The following is a 14,741-nucleotide window of genomic DNA, read 5'->3' on the forward strand; positions in this document are numbered from 1 at the left end:
CTCATGTAAAAAAACTTTAATATTTCTTATGAAGTTTCACAAAAAATGGAATTACCGCTATTCAGAAATAGTTTATTATATTATGCCACTTTATTTTTGCTAATCAGGTCATTCTGTTTTACTTTTTGACATGACTGTATCTAACCACAACACTTTTATTATTACTATTTTTTTTTCTAGCCTACTGTACTTGTGCAGAGCCAAGTTTTGCATTTAAAAGGTAATGTAAGTTTTCACTTTTGAAAAGTAAAAATCCTAATTTATGGCTGGAAAATGGAAATCTATGGGGAACAGTATAAGCATTTGACAATTGTCAATATTGTTTTATATCAAGTAGAGCTTTGACTTCTCTCTCTATGAGTAGAGGAACCATTTCATAAAACCATCATACCAAAGTATTTGTTTAAATAAAAATAAATCTACTGAATAAATCTACTTCACTGTATCCATTCACATTTGTAACAGATTATTTGAACACATTTCTTTCACAGTTCAAGATGAAGCATTTTATTTTAACAACATGACAGAAAAATCTTGAATCATTTTAGATATGAAACAAAGCGTACACACTTCTCATGATTATGTTCCCCATTTCTGAAACGTTTTTAAAATTAAAAAAAAGATCAAGGCTCTTCGATATGAGTTTGTTGCATTTCAAATTTTTCATGACAACGTCTGATTGAATGATCATATCTACACACATAGATATGAAACAAAATATCTACGTCTACACAAGCAGGATAAGCACAATTCTGTCAGTGTACAACAATAAAAACAGAGCAAATGATTTCGTGATATATTAATTATACCAACTGGATATTATCCTATAATTTGTGACACTAAAAAATACAATACTTTACAATAAATGTTTCACATGTTTTGATTATAGACACGGTCAATCCACATGGAGATTTAACGATGTTTATCTTTGCATTTGTAAAGCACACAAATGTTATTCCGTAACACAATATTTACACTTTTCTGAAAAATAAAAATGTAGATTTGTATTATAAAAGGAAATGTGAAAAAAACCCAATTTAAATAATTCTCAGTATGGATACAAAATAAAAATAAAAACAGGGCATGCACCGACATCCTGTAGATTACCATAAAAATTAAATTAAAAACATATTTAAATAAAGTAGTGATAAGATGCTAGGATAAAAATATTAGTTCGGATGATTTTGAATGTATTTTGTATCTCAGGCTTGTATTAGAAAACGATCACTCTCCAGTTTTGTAAACCTCTTGTAATCTTGTAAAGACAGGAGAAAATGTTTTGGCAGCATTCAAGATTTTAACAATATGTTTTCTCACCAGTTGTCATTTTTTAAACGCACCTGTAACAAAACGCTGTGTAATGTCCACCAGACTTGTGGCACTTCTCAGTGATTGTCGCTTTCAAAGTTGTTTTTTTCCCCCCGACGTCCTCTTTTCAAAATGATCAAGCTACTCCGACGAGACCAGTCGGAGTCTCTTGTGCTGGTGGAAAGCCGCTCTGTGCACGCGACGGCAAACACAGGTTTCTCTCCTAAAAGTCTTGCTCTTGTAAAAAACTGAGGAACAAGAGAGAATACTGAGTTGTTGGGACAAAGTAACCTGGCTTCTCTGAGCGGTTGTCGCTACTTAAGGCCTCAGGTTGGCTTCTGCCTGTAGTCTGTGATGGCCTTCCATAGTTTACACAGGATCCCGCCTCTGAACGGATAAAGAGAAAAGACGGTTAGGTTACACTATACAATTCACCGTTGTGTGAACAGAAATTACACTATTTCACACAGTAGAATTACTTGTGTTTGTATCACACTTTTGTCAGGATTTTCCAGTAGTATGACAATAATTCCTGGGTGGATTCATTTAAAAATGATCAATTAATTAAAGTTCATTACATTTTTTTTTGTTGCAAAAATTGACACTTGCTAATGAATTGATTAACTTCCTGTAGCTACTATAGCTAACAGTAGTGTCAGTGTTTGCTAATAGGTTTCCACAAAAAAGTGCACGTAATCCACAGTCTCGCTTTTAGTATAAAATCTCCTGAAGACTTGCAACTTTATTTTTTGAGGAAACAGAATTCAATGCTTTTTAAGACATTCAAGGCCTGCAGATTCCCTGGAGAGTCACTGTCAATAACTGTGGTGAGTACTGCTGTCTTCCATCATGTGCTTTTTTTGTAAAACCACTGGGGGGCGCGCCAAAAGCAGGACTTTATCAAACCAACACACATTGATGGAGTTTGTGTCAATGTTTTTTTGTGTCTCTTATGTGAATATGATACACTACGAGGTGATATGCTGCCACAAATGAGAGAAAAGGAGATGAAAACTGGTGTAGTAGTAGTCAGCTAATACACATGTTTACAGCTGTGCCCAGTCCTACATTTTAAATGTAGTGTTATACCCACATGTACAGTAGGTTTCTAGATCTACATCCAGAACCAAACTGTCACCCATGTAAACAATTTGAGAGCCTGCGAGCTCGGTTTCACACAAGTCCTGACAAAGGGAAACACAGTTTTGTTTATCAACATCACTTTAAATGATTTCTGCGAAATGAAGCTGACACTATGAGTCACTACAGTGCTGCGTTGCCCTGTGCAAGCCTCAGAACCAGGAAACTACATCAGTACTAACTCCGTTATACAACAAAGATAGCTTAGCTTCACTTCTGTGTTTCCTGTATTTGGAGAGCTGCAGCATGTGTTTTAGTGACTAAATACAGAAAACAGAAGTGCAACAGAGGCAAAAAAGAAAGTTCACTACCTCAGTCTTAAACTCTTCAGATCATCTCTTGTTACATCGTGGAGAATGTCGTTCAACGTGTACTTCTCATTCAGTATCTGGAGAAACAAAATGCATGAAACAAACTATACAGTTGCATGAAGACTTAGTTCTTAGGTAACTTTCTGTTTTCTGGAACTGTAACTTTACAATGTTTTATACTGTCTTTTATTTCATGGTTTGTTCTAGTTGTAAAGCCCAGTCTTTTAAAAAAAGGGCTTTATAAAAAACGTCTTAATTGTGGGAATACGGAAATTACAGAGCGACAAATACCAGCTCCAATATCTCAAAGATTTAAGCAGGTACTGTATCACATGGTGCTGTCACTGTGTGACGTTAACCAATAGACAAGGTCTAGGTAATTATAAGTAAAAGCAGGGACTCACTCTATCGATGGAGTCCTGGTCAGCGCCGTAAAGCTTCAGCCAGCTGGTCATCTCGGAGTCTTCCTGTCTCTCTGCAGGGGGACTCCTCCGTCCCTCAGGGCAACCTGATGATGCGGGGACGTCTGCCAGAAAATATAACAGACTCTTTTAGACATACACAGGAAAAAGAACTGTGTGTGGCATTCCCCGAATAACCAAAATATGAGGAGAAATTAGTTATTTTAAGCAATCTCGTTTTTTTTCGCTCACATTAAGCGAAATTAAGCAAGTGGCACTCACTCTGAAGGTGAGTTCTACCATTACATCCATAGGGACGATATTTGGCTAATAACAAAGTGCCATAGTCTCGGCCGTGACTGAGTATTTTCTTGTGTTTCTTTTCTTTTTTTGTGATAAATATAGTTATTTTTTAATTATGTTTTATTTATTTTTAAAATTCAAAAAACATGCACATTTACTAACAACACTGGGACATAGGAACGCATCCCAGGACCGAAAAGGAGACAACACACACACACACACACACACACACACACACACACACACACACACACACACACACACACACACACCACACACACACACACACACACACACACACACACACACGAAGTGTCCGCAATGCTCTGCCAAGTGTCCAGATTTTTTCCCAAGCACTCCATTAATCTGCACCGTGAAAAGTTCCATATACACTACATCCAAGTAGGAAAGGGTCCACATGCGGATACACAGGTCGTGGGGTGGTTTCCAACGATTTGCAATCCTTTCCTTTGCAGCTGTAAGTCCAGCAAATCCAGCGTGTCTCAGAGTCCCAGAGAGCTGAAAGGCTGACAGGTTTTCCTTGTGTTTCTTGTGTTTTCCCTTTCCCCCGTGTCTCCTTGCATCCCTGTCTGTCTGTCGGGGCCTTTCCCCAATTCCCAGTTTGTGCATCCCTGATTCCTCTCCTTGCGCCTTAGTCCCGCCCACAGGAGATTTGAGTGGAGTAGTCGAGGAAAAGACGCGAGGAGACAACATGCGTTTAAAAAAATCATCCTTGCCTCGGAGCAGTCATGTTCTTCTCTTTTAAAAAAATAAATAAAAAAGATTATTTATTTTAGACTTCATTTGTGGTGACAGTGGATAGACAGCTCTTAGTGGCTAGATTTCGCCCCAGAGCCGTCATTTTAAAGCAAAGGGAATTAAATATGGCGTACGCCACAGCTTCACTGTTTTGTCCTGCGCTGTATTTTAAATGATCTCTGTGACAAAAATGTACAGATGTCATACATTTTAATTTACCCTTCATATGTTTTACTGCGTAACACACTACATGTGTTTGTATTAAAAGAACTATACCCTGTTTACACAAACACATATAGTGGGACATTTGGGCAGCTAAACACTGTAGTTATAATATTGACAGAGGAATCAGAGGCAACACTCTCCCGCCTTCTTCCTTATTACAGCTTATTCACATCACCTGTCCAGTCTGCTCAGCTGCCTTCAATCAACTCATCTCCAGTATTTCAACCCTCAGCTCTTCATTCGTCCTGTGCCAGATTGTTCTATCCGCTACTGTGGTACTTTCAGGCCACTCAATAATGTAATCTATTTGATTATCTCCTCGTATTGTTTTGTCTAATCCTGATTTGTCCCTGTGCTTCAGAATCATCCTCATCTGCCGGCTCTCTGTCAGCTATTCACTCAGCCATCTCTGCAACACACGCCATTCCCTCCTCGCTTCACCTCCCACTCTACAGCCATACTCAGTGCTCCTCCTCGTTTCCTGCCTCAGCCAACCATCACCTCGTAAATTTCCTCCATTCTCCCCATCCCACTTTTCCCCGTACAATAAATCCCTTTTATTATCATCTACACCTGAGTTGGTGTTCTGCGTTTGACTTCTCCTCACTACAACCTAAATACATTTGTATTGATGTGCATGTTGGTGGCTATGCAGCAAGAAATTGCATCAGAGTAAATTGCAGCTATAAATGTCTGACTGCATTTGACCTTATCTTTTAGTTATCATTTATAGCAATTTAACTTCCAATGAAGTTAACTGCTCAAATTTAGTTTAGTTGTTCACCTGTAAAATCTGCTGCTGCAAACATTACATTGCAACCTTTAAACAAGCAAATAAACATAACTTGGTAAAAATGGAAATTTAATATAACAACAGATCTATTGGTATCACATTTTTATCATTATAAAATTCTCATTGTAAGTCTCCAAATCCAGTAAGAGCTGGTCATGTATGCACAAGAAGATAATTTCTTCAAGATGCAGCAATATCAAATCAGCAAGACAGGATGCACCTTGTGTGTAATAGATGTTTTCATACTGGAAGTCATGCAATTTGCACCTCTAGTAGGCGATGAGAAAGCCACACGTTGATGTGCATTGTTCATGTCGAAACTTGTATACATTATTTATTGAGCCAGAGGGGGAAAAGTGTGATGCAACTTAAACTTGAATATTTCTGTGCACTGTTACCTACTCTGTGGACATGAGTTCTGGTGCACTGATTACAGATCAGCTGTGAATGGACAGTGGATTCGCCTCAATGAGACAGCTGGTTGTCTAATGTGAAAGGCAGACTGGTAGCAGCAGCAGGAGTGGTGCTAGTGTTGCGAACAGTTAGTGTGAAAAAGGTAAATTAAAATTAAATCCAGACCTGTGGGCTCAGATCGCAGCCTCAGTAGTCTGATGTCCTGCTCTCTCTCCTCCAGCACTTGTTGCAGGATGGCCTGATACTCTCTCTCTTTCTCCAGCAGCTGCTCCCTCAGCCTGGAGCAAAACAAGTTGGAGGGAGGCAAGGATTTTATTTTTTAATTGAATCCATAAAATGACAAATTAAACACGTTAAAAGCTAAACAAGAAGCTGTGAATATTCAAGCTTTCAGGCTGATGAACATGTCTAATCACAGTAGATGTTCATGGCTACCTGTTGGTCTCCAGCTTCATCCGGCCGAGCTCCATGCTGACCGAGCGCTGTGCATTATGGGACTGGCGTGAAACGGTGGAGCTGAGCGTGCTGACTCCGGAGGTGACCACGGCGTCGTCGTGAGCGGCGAGAGGCGCCCGGCTCTGGTGGGCGGAGTTTCTCTCCGGCTCGGTGTCGTCGTCGACGTCCTCCTGCTCGGCCGGGTCACTTTCTGAGGCCAGGCTGAAGTGAGGCCTCAGCTCTGAACACGGACACAACACGTTGCTTTAATGATTTAATGAACAATGATGATCATCATGACCTTTATGATGCAGTTGGTTTGATTATGTTTTTGTTATGCAAATGCAACGTATCATTGATTCTGACCCTGCATTGAGACCAGATACCAGGCAGACAAGTATGTAATATGCTTTATTAGTATTAGAACCAAAATGCTTTAAGTTGATTAACTAGTCGATCAACAGAAAATTTAAATAAATTTTGATCATTTATTATTGTTTGGGTTATCTATCAAGTTGAAATGATAAACATTCACTGGTTCCAGTTTTGCAAATTTGAGGATTTGTGGCATTTCTTAATTTTTTTAAATATTCTTTTAAATGTCGTTGCAAATTTAATTTTATGTGGTTTTGGACTGTTGCTGGAACAGAAAAAAGCATTGTTTTTTCACTTTTTCTGATGTTTCACAGACTAAAAGATGAATGGATTAATGTGAGATATAATTGATTAATAACAGATTATTGATGATAAAATCTCATTATTAGTTGCAGCCTAAATAAATCTTATCATGGGCAGAGAACAGTTCATCCTTCACAAACACTAAATACTTCTATTTGACTGCTGGGAAAAAGCTATTATTGAGTTCAAGTAGCATTGAAGGAATTTTAAACACTGTATATTACAGCTTTTAATCAGAAACAAACGGGTGTTAGTGCATTCCTTCAAAGGTTGAACTTCATTGAAGATATGACTTCATATGGTCAAAATCATGACTATATGAAGTCATATGTGAAACAAACACGCCAAACAATGTTAGCTTTTTGTCCCAAAAACATGATTCTAACTTAATGTACAAGTCAATTATGTTGCTGAGCTGAGATGTATTAATTAAATTCTCAGGCGCCAAATAAAGTGAGGACTAATGTAAAATATAGAATTTTCTTTCATTTGTTGAATTTCTGGGGGATTCTACAGGGATTACGAGATAGGATAGGCAAAAATAAGTCTTGGCTTCAACCTACTACTTTATTATTTAGATACGGTGGCAAATTGTGGTAAATGTTTGTTTCATGTATGAAATTATTCATAATTATCAACATCAAATGTCTTAATCAAGTGGTTGCATCACATTGTGTAAGCCCTTGCAAAAATCAGGTGTGAAAAGTATTCACATTCATTACTCAAGTAAAGGTATATGGTTTAAAAAGTATCAACTCAAGCTTTTTACTTAAGTAAAAGTGTAAAATTTCTAGTTTCAAAACTACATAAAGAATAAAAGTAACGTAAGGGGAAAAAAATAATATCAACATACTTTTTCAAATTAGACGGCGAGTTTTGGAAACAATGAGCTCGTGGTACAGTGGTCTAGTAAAGTATACAGTAGATACAATTTATAACCTTTTTTCCCAACTTCTAATTTTTCCCAATTTCAAATGACGTCCCCAAAAGGAAACTTTGTCAACATCCGTTTCATCTAAAAAGAAACATTTCTGTTTTTCATCTCACTTCAATTTTATTGCTGCAAAATGGGACAAACTGACCGACACATGTATAATATATAATATATAATAATAAAAAGATCCATACTTGGTGCCTGTGTATTGATACAATATTGACACTGCAAATATTGTGATACTATGCTGTATCGATTACCACCCCACCCCTAACAGATACCCAAAGTTTCTACTTAAGTAACAAAGTATTTGTACTTTGCTACTTGATAGCTCTGGCAAAAACACACAAACTGCCAGACTCAGATACACACCAGTAGCACGTAGAGAATAGATACAGGTTCTCCAATTCTTACTTTTGAGCTACAGTAATGCTCTAATGTTAAGTGGGCTTCTCAACACAGAATGCTAATGAGTGCTAACACTCTATTGGGCTCATGTGGAGGATTTCAGGTTTTTAGAAACATACCCAGCAGCCAGCGAAATACATTCACTCGACAAAAAGCTGTGATTACTGTAGCTTCCAGGGAGAACTCCCACCACAGCTTCTACATTTACCAGACAGCCAGTGCTTCCCTGAGGGACTGATAACCTATTTAGAGGTGATCTGCTCCATACACTGATGATGTTACCTGGCACCAGGATCGTGATGGCCGTCTGCACAGCTTTGCGGATGATGTTGTCCAGAGCGAACATCCAGTGAGGCTTGATGTTGTGGTTTCGCAGCACTTTGTTTACCTGACGACGAGAAGTTTCATAGTGAGAGTTCTGTATTTTCATACTGAATACATTTCATGTTATTGGTATATTTGTATTAGATTATACACAATCTTTCTACACAATTTTTATAGTTGATGCTCCCTTATTTTCCTGCATATTTCCTTTTAATGCTCTTTTTTTACCTCCTTATCTTCTGCTGCAATGACCAAAATTGTCCACAAAGCATCATATTATGTGGGCTGATATTATAACATATTTTATAATATTATATACACTTTATTAATGTACTTTTGAACAATTGCACTACAAACTTCTCAGCTGCATGATTCTCCTTCTTCTCTAAATCCTTTGCACTGATAACCAACAGGAGGCATCAGAGCTTCATCTTTTTGCAGGATTACACAACACCCCTTAAAAATATGAAAACCACTTGCTTGTGTCATTTCATCTACATAACTGCATGTCTGAGGGACAGAGCAGATCAGCACTCTCTTTCTACAGAATGTGCAATTAGTCCTGACAGGTTCCCCTTTTTACTCGCCTCACTAGAAGGTTAGTTATCTAGGTCCCTCTGTGCAGGGAGAGCAGCAACATGGCAGCCTGCTGCTTTCTGCAGCTCACGTTAAATAATAATTATACCAAATTGTTCGGAGCACATGGTTTATGAAGAGGCTGGGAGCAGCTCGGCCTATAAATAGGGAAATGGATAATAGACAGGAAATCACATGTTACAGGTGCAGGAGAAAATGAGCAGCTTGTGAGGAGAATTTCAGCAACAACTAAAGCCTAAAAGTCACAGTTTGTGTTTTCCCTGCTGCAAACCTGATCCTTAGGTAAACTGAAGAAAAGATCAAACATCGGATTGTTTGCCGCAGAGAGATGCGGCGTATTTTCAGTGTAATTCATGAGGATTAGATGCAAGATTAAGTACAACAGAGATTTCCTGCAATGAATTCCTTCATTCATCATTTATCTGGCTAACACTTACAGCGTCCTGGAAGCCAAACAGCACGACCTGCAGCAGACTGATGGCTGTGCTGTCGAAGTCCAGCTCCAGCTTGAGTTGAGACAAGGTGTTGGCGATGATTTTCCTGTCCGCCATGCGAACGAAGTCGGCCAGGCTGACCACGAGGGTGGAGATGTGCTGACGCTTCAGCTTTTCCTCAGGGCCCTGCAGTGGAGAGCGTGAGAAGGGGATAGAAGTCGTAACAGGAAAGGTTGAGGATTTTTATATTTGTATCCCAAGTATCCATTTCTTGATTTATCCGTCTGTTGTTGACTGATGTAGCCTTCCATAACCGACCTGCGTTAGGGCCTCCAACAGGTTGGCCACCACCTTGTCCCGGTCCTCGGTCAGGATTTGGTGCAGGGTGGCTCGTCTCTCGCTGTCCTTCCGAAGCATAAAGAAGCCTGAATCCTTTTCATCGGGAGATGGAGGCGCACTGTGGTCCTCGAAGTTCTCCACTGGAATGCTGAGTAGGAAAGAAAAGATTTCAGATGTCTGTGGATGAGAACTACACCATTTCTTTTTTTTTTTTTCATTTTCCAATTATAATACAGGGTACAAGTGGCAAAAATGGATTTCCTCAGGAGGGTGGCTGGCATAAAAAATATGCTTGTAAACCTCTTAATATATGTAAAAACTAAATGTTAAATTGGCTTTGGGTGCAGCAAAAGTACAATTTGCTTTGAACATTTTAGAAAAAGTTATGCTTTTACATTATATTATTCATTTCTATCATGTATTATGTGCTTTTTGTTTCGGTTTTACGGCTGAGCAACCACTAGCCCTTTGGGACAAACAAAGTGATTTATTGATTGATTAATTGAGCATAACTGATCATGTTTAAATTTTATCATAATGTTACATTTTTATTATGATTGTCTTCCTACAAATCATCAAGGTGCATCCAATGGGTTGTTTGACAGCTTTTAAACATTATATTATATATTATACAGTTGTTTAATATGTTTAAACTTGTTAATATTAAATATTCCCCAAAATTATATTCATATCCACTGCTTAGGAATACTAAATATTGCTTTGTTTTTAAGGGGTGTCAAGCTAAAAAGGTTGGGGATCACTGATTTACACCATCGTTGGGAACTAACACAGTGTTTGCATAAGGATAAATTCAGCTAAAGGGCTTCATATAGACCAGGGGCGTCAAACTCATTTTAGTTCATGGGCCACATGCCCCTAATTTGATCTTGAGTGGGCCAGACTAAGTAAACCACTTCAGAGAGGTCAAAAACTTTAAGTGCCAGTTTCTGGTCGGCTTGATGTTGGCAAGTAGCTACGGCGGTGTTCTAAGGCCATTGTAGGAAAAAAAAATTATGTTACAGACCCGGGAGAGAGGGGTTTTATTCAGAGAAAAAAACTCTAAATTTTACCGAAAAAGAACATGGATATTCACTGAGAATAAAGTGGTAAATTTGGAATTGGAATTAATTACTTCTCTGCAATTTCCCCACTTTGCAAAGTCATCCAGTGGGCCTGATTGGATCCTTTGGCGGGCCGTGCGTTTGACACTCCTGATCTAGACAATCAGCTGAGCATTTATCAGTACTACAATCAATAAAATAACATTTTGTCAATCTGAGGTGAAGCAGATGACCAATGATTACAAATAAAAGACCGCTGTGACCTCATTTACTTTGACAAAGACAACTGACCCTACCTGAGGAAGAGGGACCTTGGCCCCTTGACATCCCTCTCGCTGTAGCACTTCACGCTGGGCTTGAAGATGAAGGGATTGGAGTTGAGGTCGTTGTCAGGGGAGACGGAGCCATACTCACTGCTGCTGCTGGTGTCCTCCACCACCACCGGCACCGGCAGGGAGATACTGCGCAGGTATTCTGAAGGACACGACAAACGTAAGAAGCCTCAAATGTGACTGTTGCATCATTTAAACACTACTAATCTCATGTTTTACTTTTTGTTTACTTCCTACAGGACAGAAGGAGGCTTTCTGTCCCAATCAAGAAATCGGAGATGTTCTTCCATTACAAAAAGAGCTAAAGCCGACAAGAGGGTGAAATTAATGAAAGTGCTAATGGAAAAATTGGCTTCCTTTTCAGAAAAGACACAAAGAAAAATCAGCTCATAATCTACCATCATGCTTATGGAGAAGAGCTCTGTTTTATGTATCTGGCAGTAAATTACAGCTATTGTGTATAAATTATGAAACAGGGATTATGATGACATTTAAGCATTTAGAAAGAAGTCATGGAGTGCAATGTCTATTTTGAGTTCTTGGAAAGGGCAGAGTCGTGCCAGACAGGTAGCTACTGGCAGAAAAGAGAAAAGAAAACTGTAGCCTAGATACTCTTCAGCGAAGCAGGCAGATGTTTCACAGAACTGACATCCAGAGTGTAAAGCAGTCCCTGTAGTGGCAAATGTGTCTGAAAGAAGAAGTAGAGAGCAAAGTAACTCACCAGACCCCGGAGATAGAGCTGTGGTGGAAAGAATACACATAAAATATGTGTCAGCAGTTAACCCAGAACAAAACGTTTCCATGTAAGACTGGTGGAATAACATTTCCAAGTATGCAGAGAGGAACAAGTTTTAATCTTTGGTCTTGTTGCCAGGAAACATGATAGCATCAATGCAGCGTGGTGGAAGGGTGTGTTCAGGCTGCAGGATATCTACCTATCTATTCCATAGTATGGCAGTACACTAATGGCTGATCATTATCTCTCTAAACATTTTTCAATCTTTAGATGTGGTCTGCTTTCCCATAAGTGGTCAATTGCAGGAAACTGCTTTCTTTTTCTTTTATAATTTTTAGTATTTCCCCTTTAATTAAGCCAAATCTGTTAAAGGAATAGTTCAAATGTTTTGGGAAAATGCGCTTATTCAGTGTGTTGCCGAGAGTTAGACGAGAGGATTGATACCACTCTCATGACTGTTTGTTAAATATGAAACTGAATCCAGGAGACGGTTAAGGTAGCTTAGCATAAACACACAGGGGGAAACGGCTAGCCTGGCTCTGTCAAAGGTCCACCTCTATGGTTTATTTGGCGTCTTGTTGCAAGCGTGAAGTTGTCTGGTGAAGTCACGGCTCCTGGCCCATAAATAGATCCGCCGTAAAACCCAGAGCTGTTGTTTTTACAGTTTAGTTTTTCTACGTATTAAAGAAATATGATATAACATGTTGATTAGTGAGCTTTAGAGCCGTTATTAGGTGGATTTTGATACCTTCGGACAAAGCCAGGCGAACTGTTTCCCCCCGTTTCTTCATGCTAAGCTGAGCTCCTCTCTGCAAAAAACTGTTCCATAACTTTCTTGATGTTCGTATTTGGTTCATTCAACCTTTTATTATTCCACTGATACTGAGTGATTATAAACTGCAGTTTATTTTTAGCACCTTCTGTGGACTGTGGGGAAAGCTAGCTATAACTCCATGGAAGATAATGGCGATCCAAATAAATAATAAAGGAACTGAACCAACCTGGGAAGCTGCTCTTGCTCTTCTTCTTGCGGCTGGTGACGGTGAGGAACTCATCGGTGAGCAGGTCGAGGGCGGTGGCACGGCGGTCCGGGTCGGGCTCAAAGCAGCGCAGGATGAAGGCTTTGGCCTCCGGCGACATGGACTCTGGGATCTCTGGGTGGATCTTAAACATGCCCACCTGCAGACAAAGGACACACGTTCAGTTCAAACAGTTAAACACAAGTTTAAAAAACACAAATCTGATCATATGGCCTCTGAAAAGCTCTTTGAGATGTCTCGCTCTCGGGGTCAGTTATTTGACATGAGGAGACAACTTGCAGTAAGTGCAAAGCGAGTGTGTTCACAAGTTTCACAACTATGTTACAGGGCAATAACGCTTAAAGTTCAAGTTCAAGACACTTATCATGACAACATGAACACTTGAAATTCCTGTTGTTGCTGTTGAGGAATGTTGGTTTAGGATTAGCAGTGCGATGCCCCTCCCTCAGGACATTCCACAAGGATGAGTGCAGAGTATATAAGGGACGGTTTTAGCATTTGGAAAAACTCGACTCACCATGCTAAGTGAGGCCACACCATGAAAGAGATTAAGGTGATTAGACTGTAACTGCATGTCTGTGATCTTTGTCAATAAAATGTGAGGAGATTCCAGCTTCTGCTTTGATGTTGTGTTTACTAGAAGGTGTATTCTGCACAGTAACATACCACTTCGTGTTTGAATTCACAATGAAATCTTATGGAAAATTCCATGATTCACAGCTTTGGCAGGAGTGCTATAATGCTGTCCAGACAACCCTTACATATCCTTACGGCCTGTAATGGGCTACACATGTCTGAGAACAATATTTCATTAGTGTGGAGCACTTTACATTTCCACCCAAAGCAAATACACACTGTAAATTGAGCAAGTAAAAGATTGCATACAAAGCCCCTTGCACATAGAAACTGGAAAGACACAAAACACGAGGGAGTCTGTGACGGTTCCTCTCAACGAGCTTCGCGTGTTTGTTCGTGTTTAAACAAGCGTTCATGCATAGACAATATTTGGAGTTTCTACTGAGCTCGATCACGTTACAGCACGCAGGTGGCAACACGATGCAGGTGCACAGCGGCATATTCCCTGGTTTTGTTTCCATAAAAAGGAACTGATAAGTGCAGACGCCAGGCTCACTGATTATTTCATTTGATGTTTTTTTTCTTATTCATTTAGCCGCGGGTAAGTCCCTTTTCCTAAAAGCATGTAGTGACCATTAGGGGATGAACAAAGTGAACACGGTGGATTTTAAAGGTCCAGGCTCTGATGGTGTGCATGTACTGTAGGTTTCCATAATTTGAACGTGTCAGTCAAACTGTTGGTTTGAGGGCTGATAAAAGCCAAGTGTCTTACAGCCAATTAACACCAATTAAATCTTGTCTTATCTAATCATGGAGGTCATGGAGGTCTAGTGCAGAACTGGCTGTGTACAAATAACATATTTAAACTTCTATCTGACTTATGTCTGACAGTCAATGATTTGAGTGCACAAAGCAGTGATAACAGGAAGATGGTGGTAAACTCTTAGCATCTATCTATAAATGGAGGAATCTCTGTGTGAATCTCTGGTATTTGCTACATCTCTACAAGGCTCATTGATTGCGGTTCACCAGGTACCGGTGTCAGGCCAAAAACTGATCATCCGTCAAAAAGTGATCGCTGTCTACCCTTCATGTGAATGATGAAATAGGGAACATGCAGACTTAGTGCTGGGCGATATGGAGAAAATCAAATATCCCAATATTTGTATACAAATACCTCAATATCGATAACG

General features: G+C 39.4%; 1 protein-coding gene across 2 annotated transcripts in view; it reads right to left on the reverse strand.

Annotated features, from left to right (window-relative positions):
* Positions 1-46: 46 nt before the first annotated feature.
* map3k5 (mitogen-activated protein kinase kinase kinase 5) overlaps positions 47-14,741 on the reverse strand; it is a 77,638-nt gene continuing 62,943 nt past the window's right edge. Inside the window, exons 20-30 of one of the 2 annotated variants that reach the window (XM_032543721.1) lie at positions 12,934-13,111; positions 11,918-11,935; positions 11,161-11,338; positions 9,783-9,951; positions 9,468-9,650; positions 8,392-8,497; positions 6,090-6,330; positions 5,820-5,932; positions 3,164-3,285; positions 2,760-2,836; positions 47-1,695 (exon numbers count right to left, since the gene is read on the reverse strand). In XM_032543721.1, the coding sequence (XP_032399612.1) occupies positions 1,635-1,695; positions 2,760-2,836; positions 3,164-3,285; positions 5,820-5,932; positions 6,090-6,330; positions 8,392-8,497; positions 9,468-9,650; positions 9,783-9,951; positions 11,161-11,338; positions 11,918-11,935; positions 12,934-13,111 (1,446 nt within the window). In that variant the 3' untranslated portion in view covers positions 47-1,634. The remainder of the gene's footprint in view (positions 1,696-2,759; positions 2,837-3,163; positions 3,286-5,819; positions 5,933-6,089; positions 6,331-8,391; positions 8,498-9,467; positions 9,651-9,782; positions 9,952-11,160; positions 11,339-11,917; positions 11,936-12,933; positions 13,112-14,741) is intronic. The other variant, XM_032543722.1, reaches the window with a different exon arrangement.

Source organism: Etheostoma spectabile, chromosome 18, assembly GCF_008692095.1.
Source record: "Etheostoma spectabile isolate EspeVRDwgs_2016 chromosome 18, UIUC_Espe_1.0, whole genome shotgun sequence".
Lineage (NCBI taxonomy): Eukaryota > Metazoa > Chordata > Actinopteri > Perciformes > Percidae > Etheostoma > Etheostoma spectabile.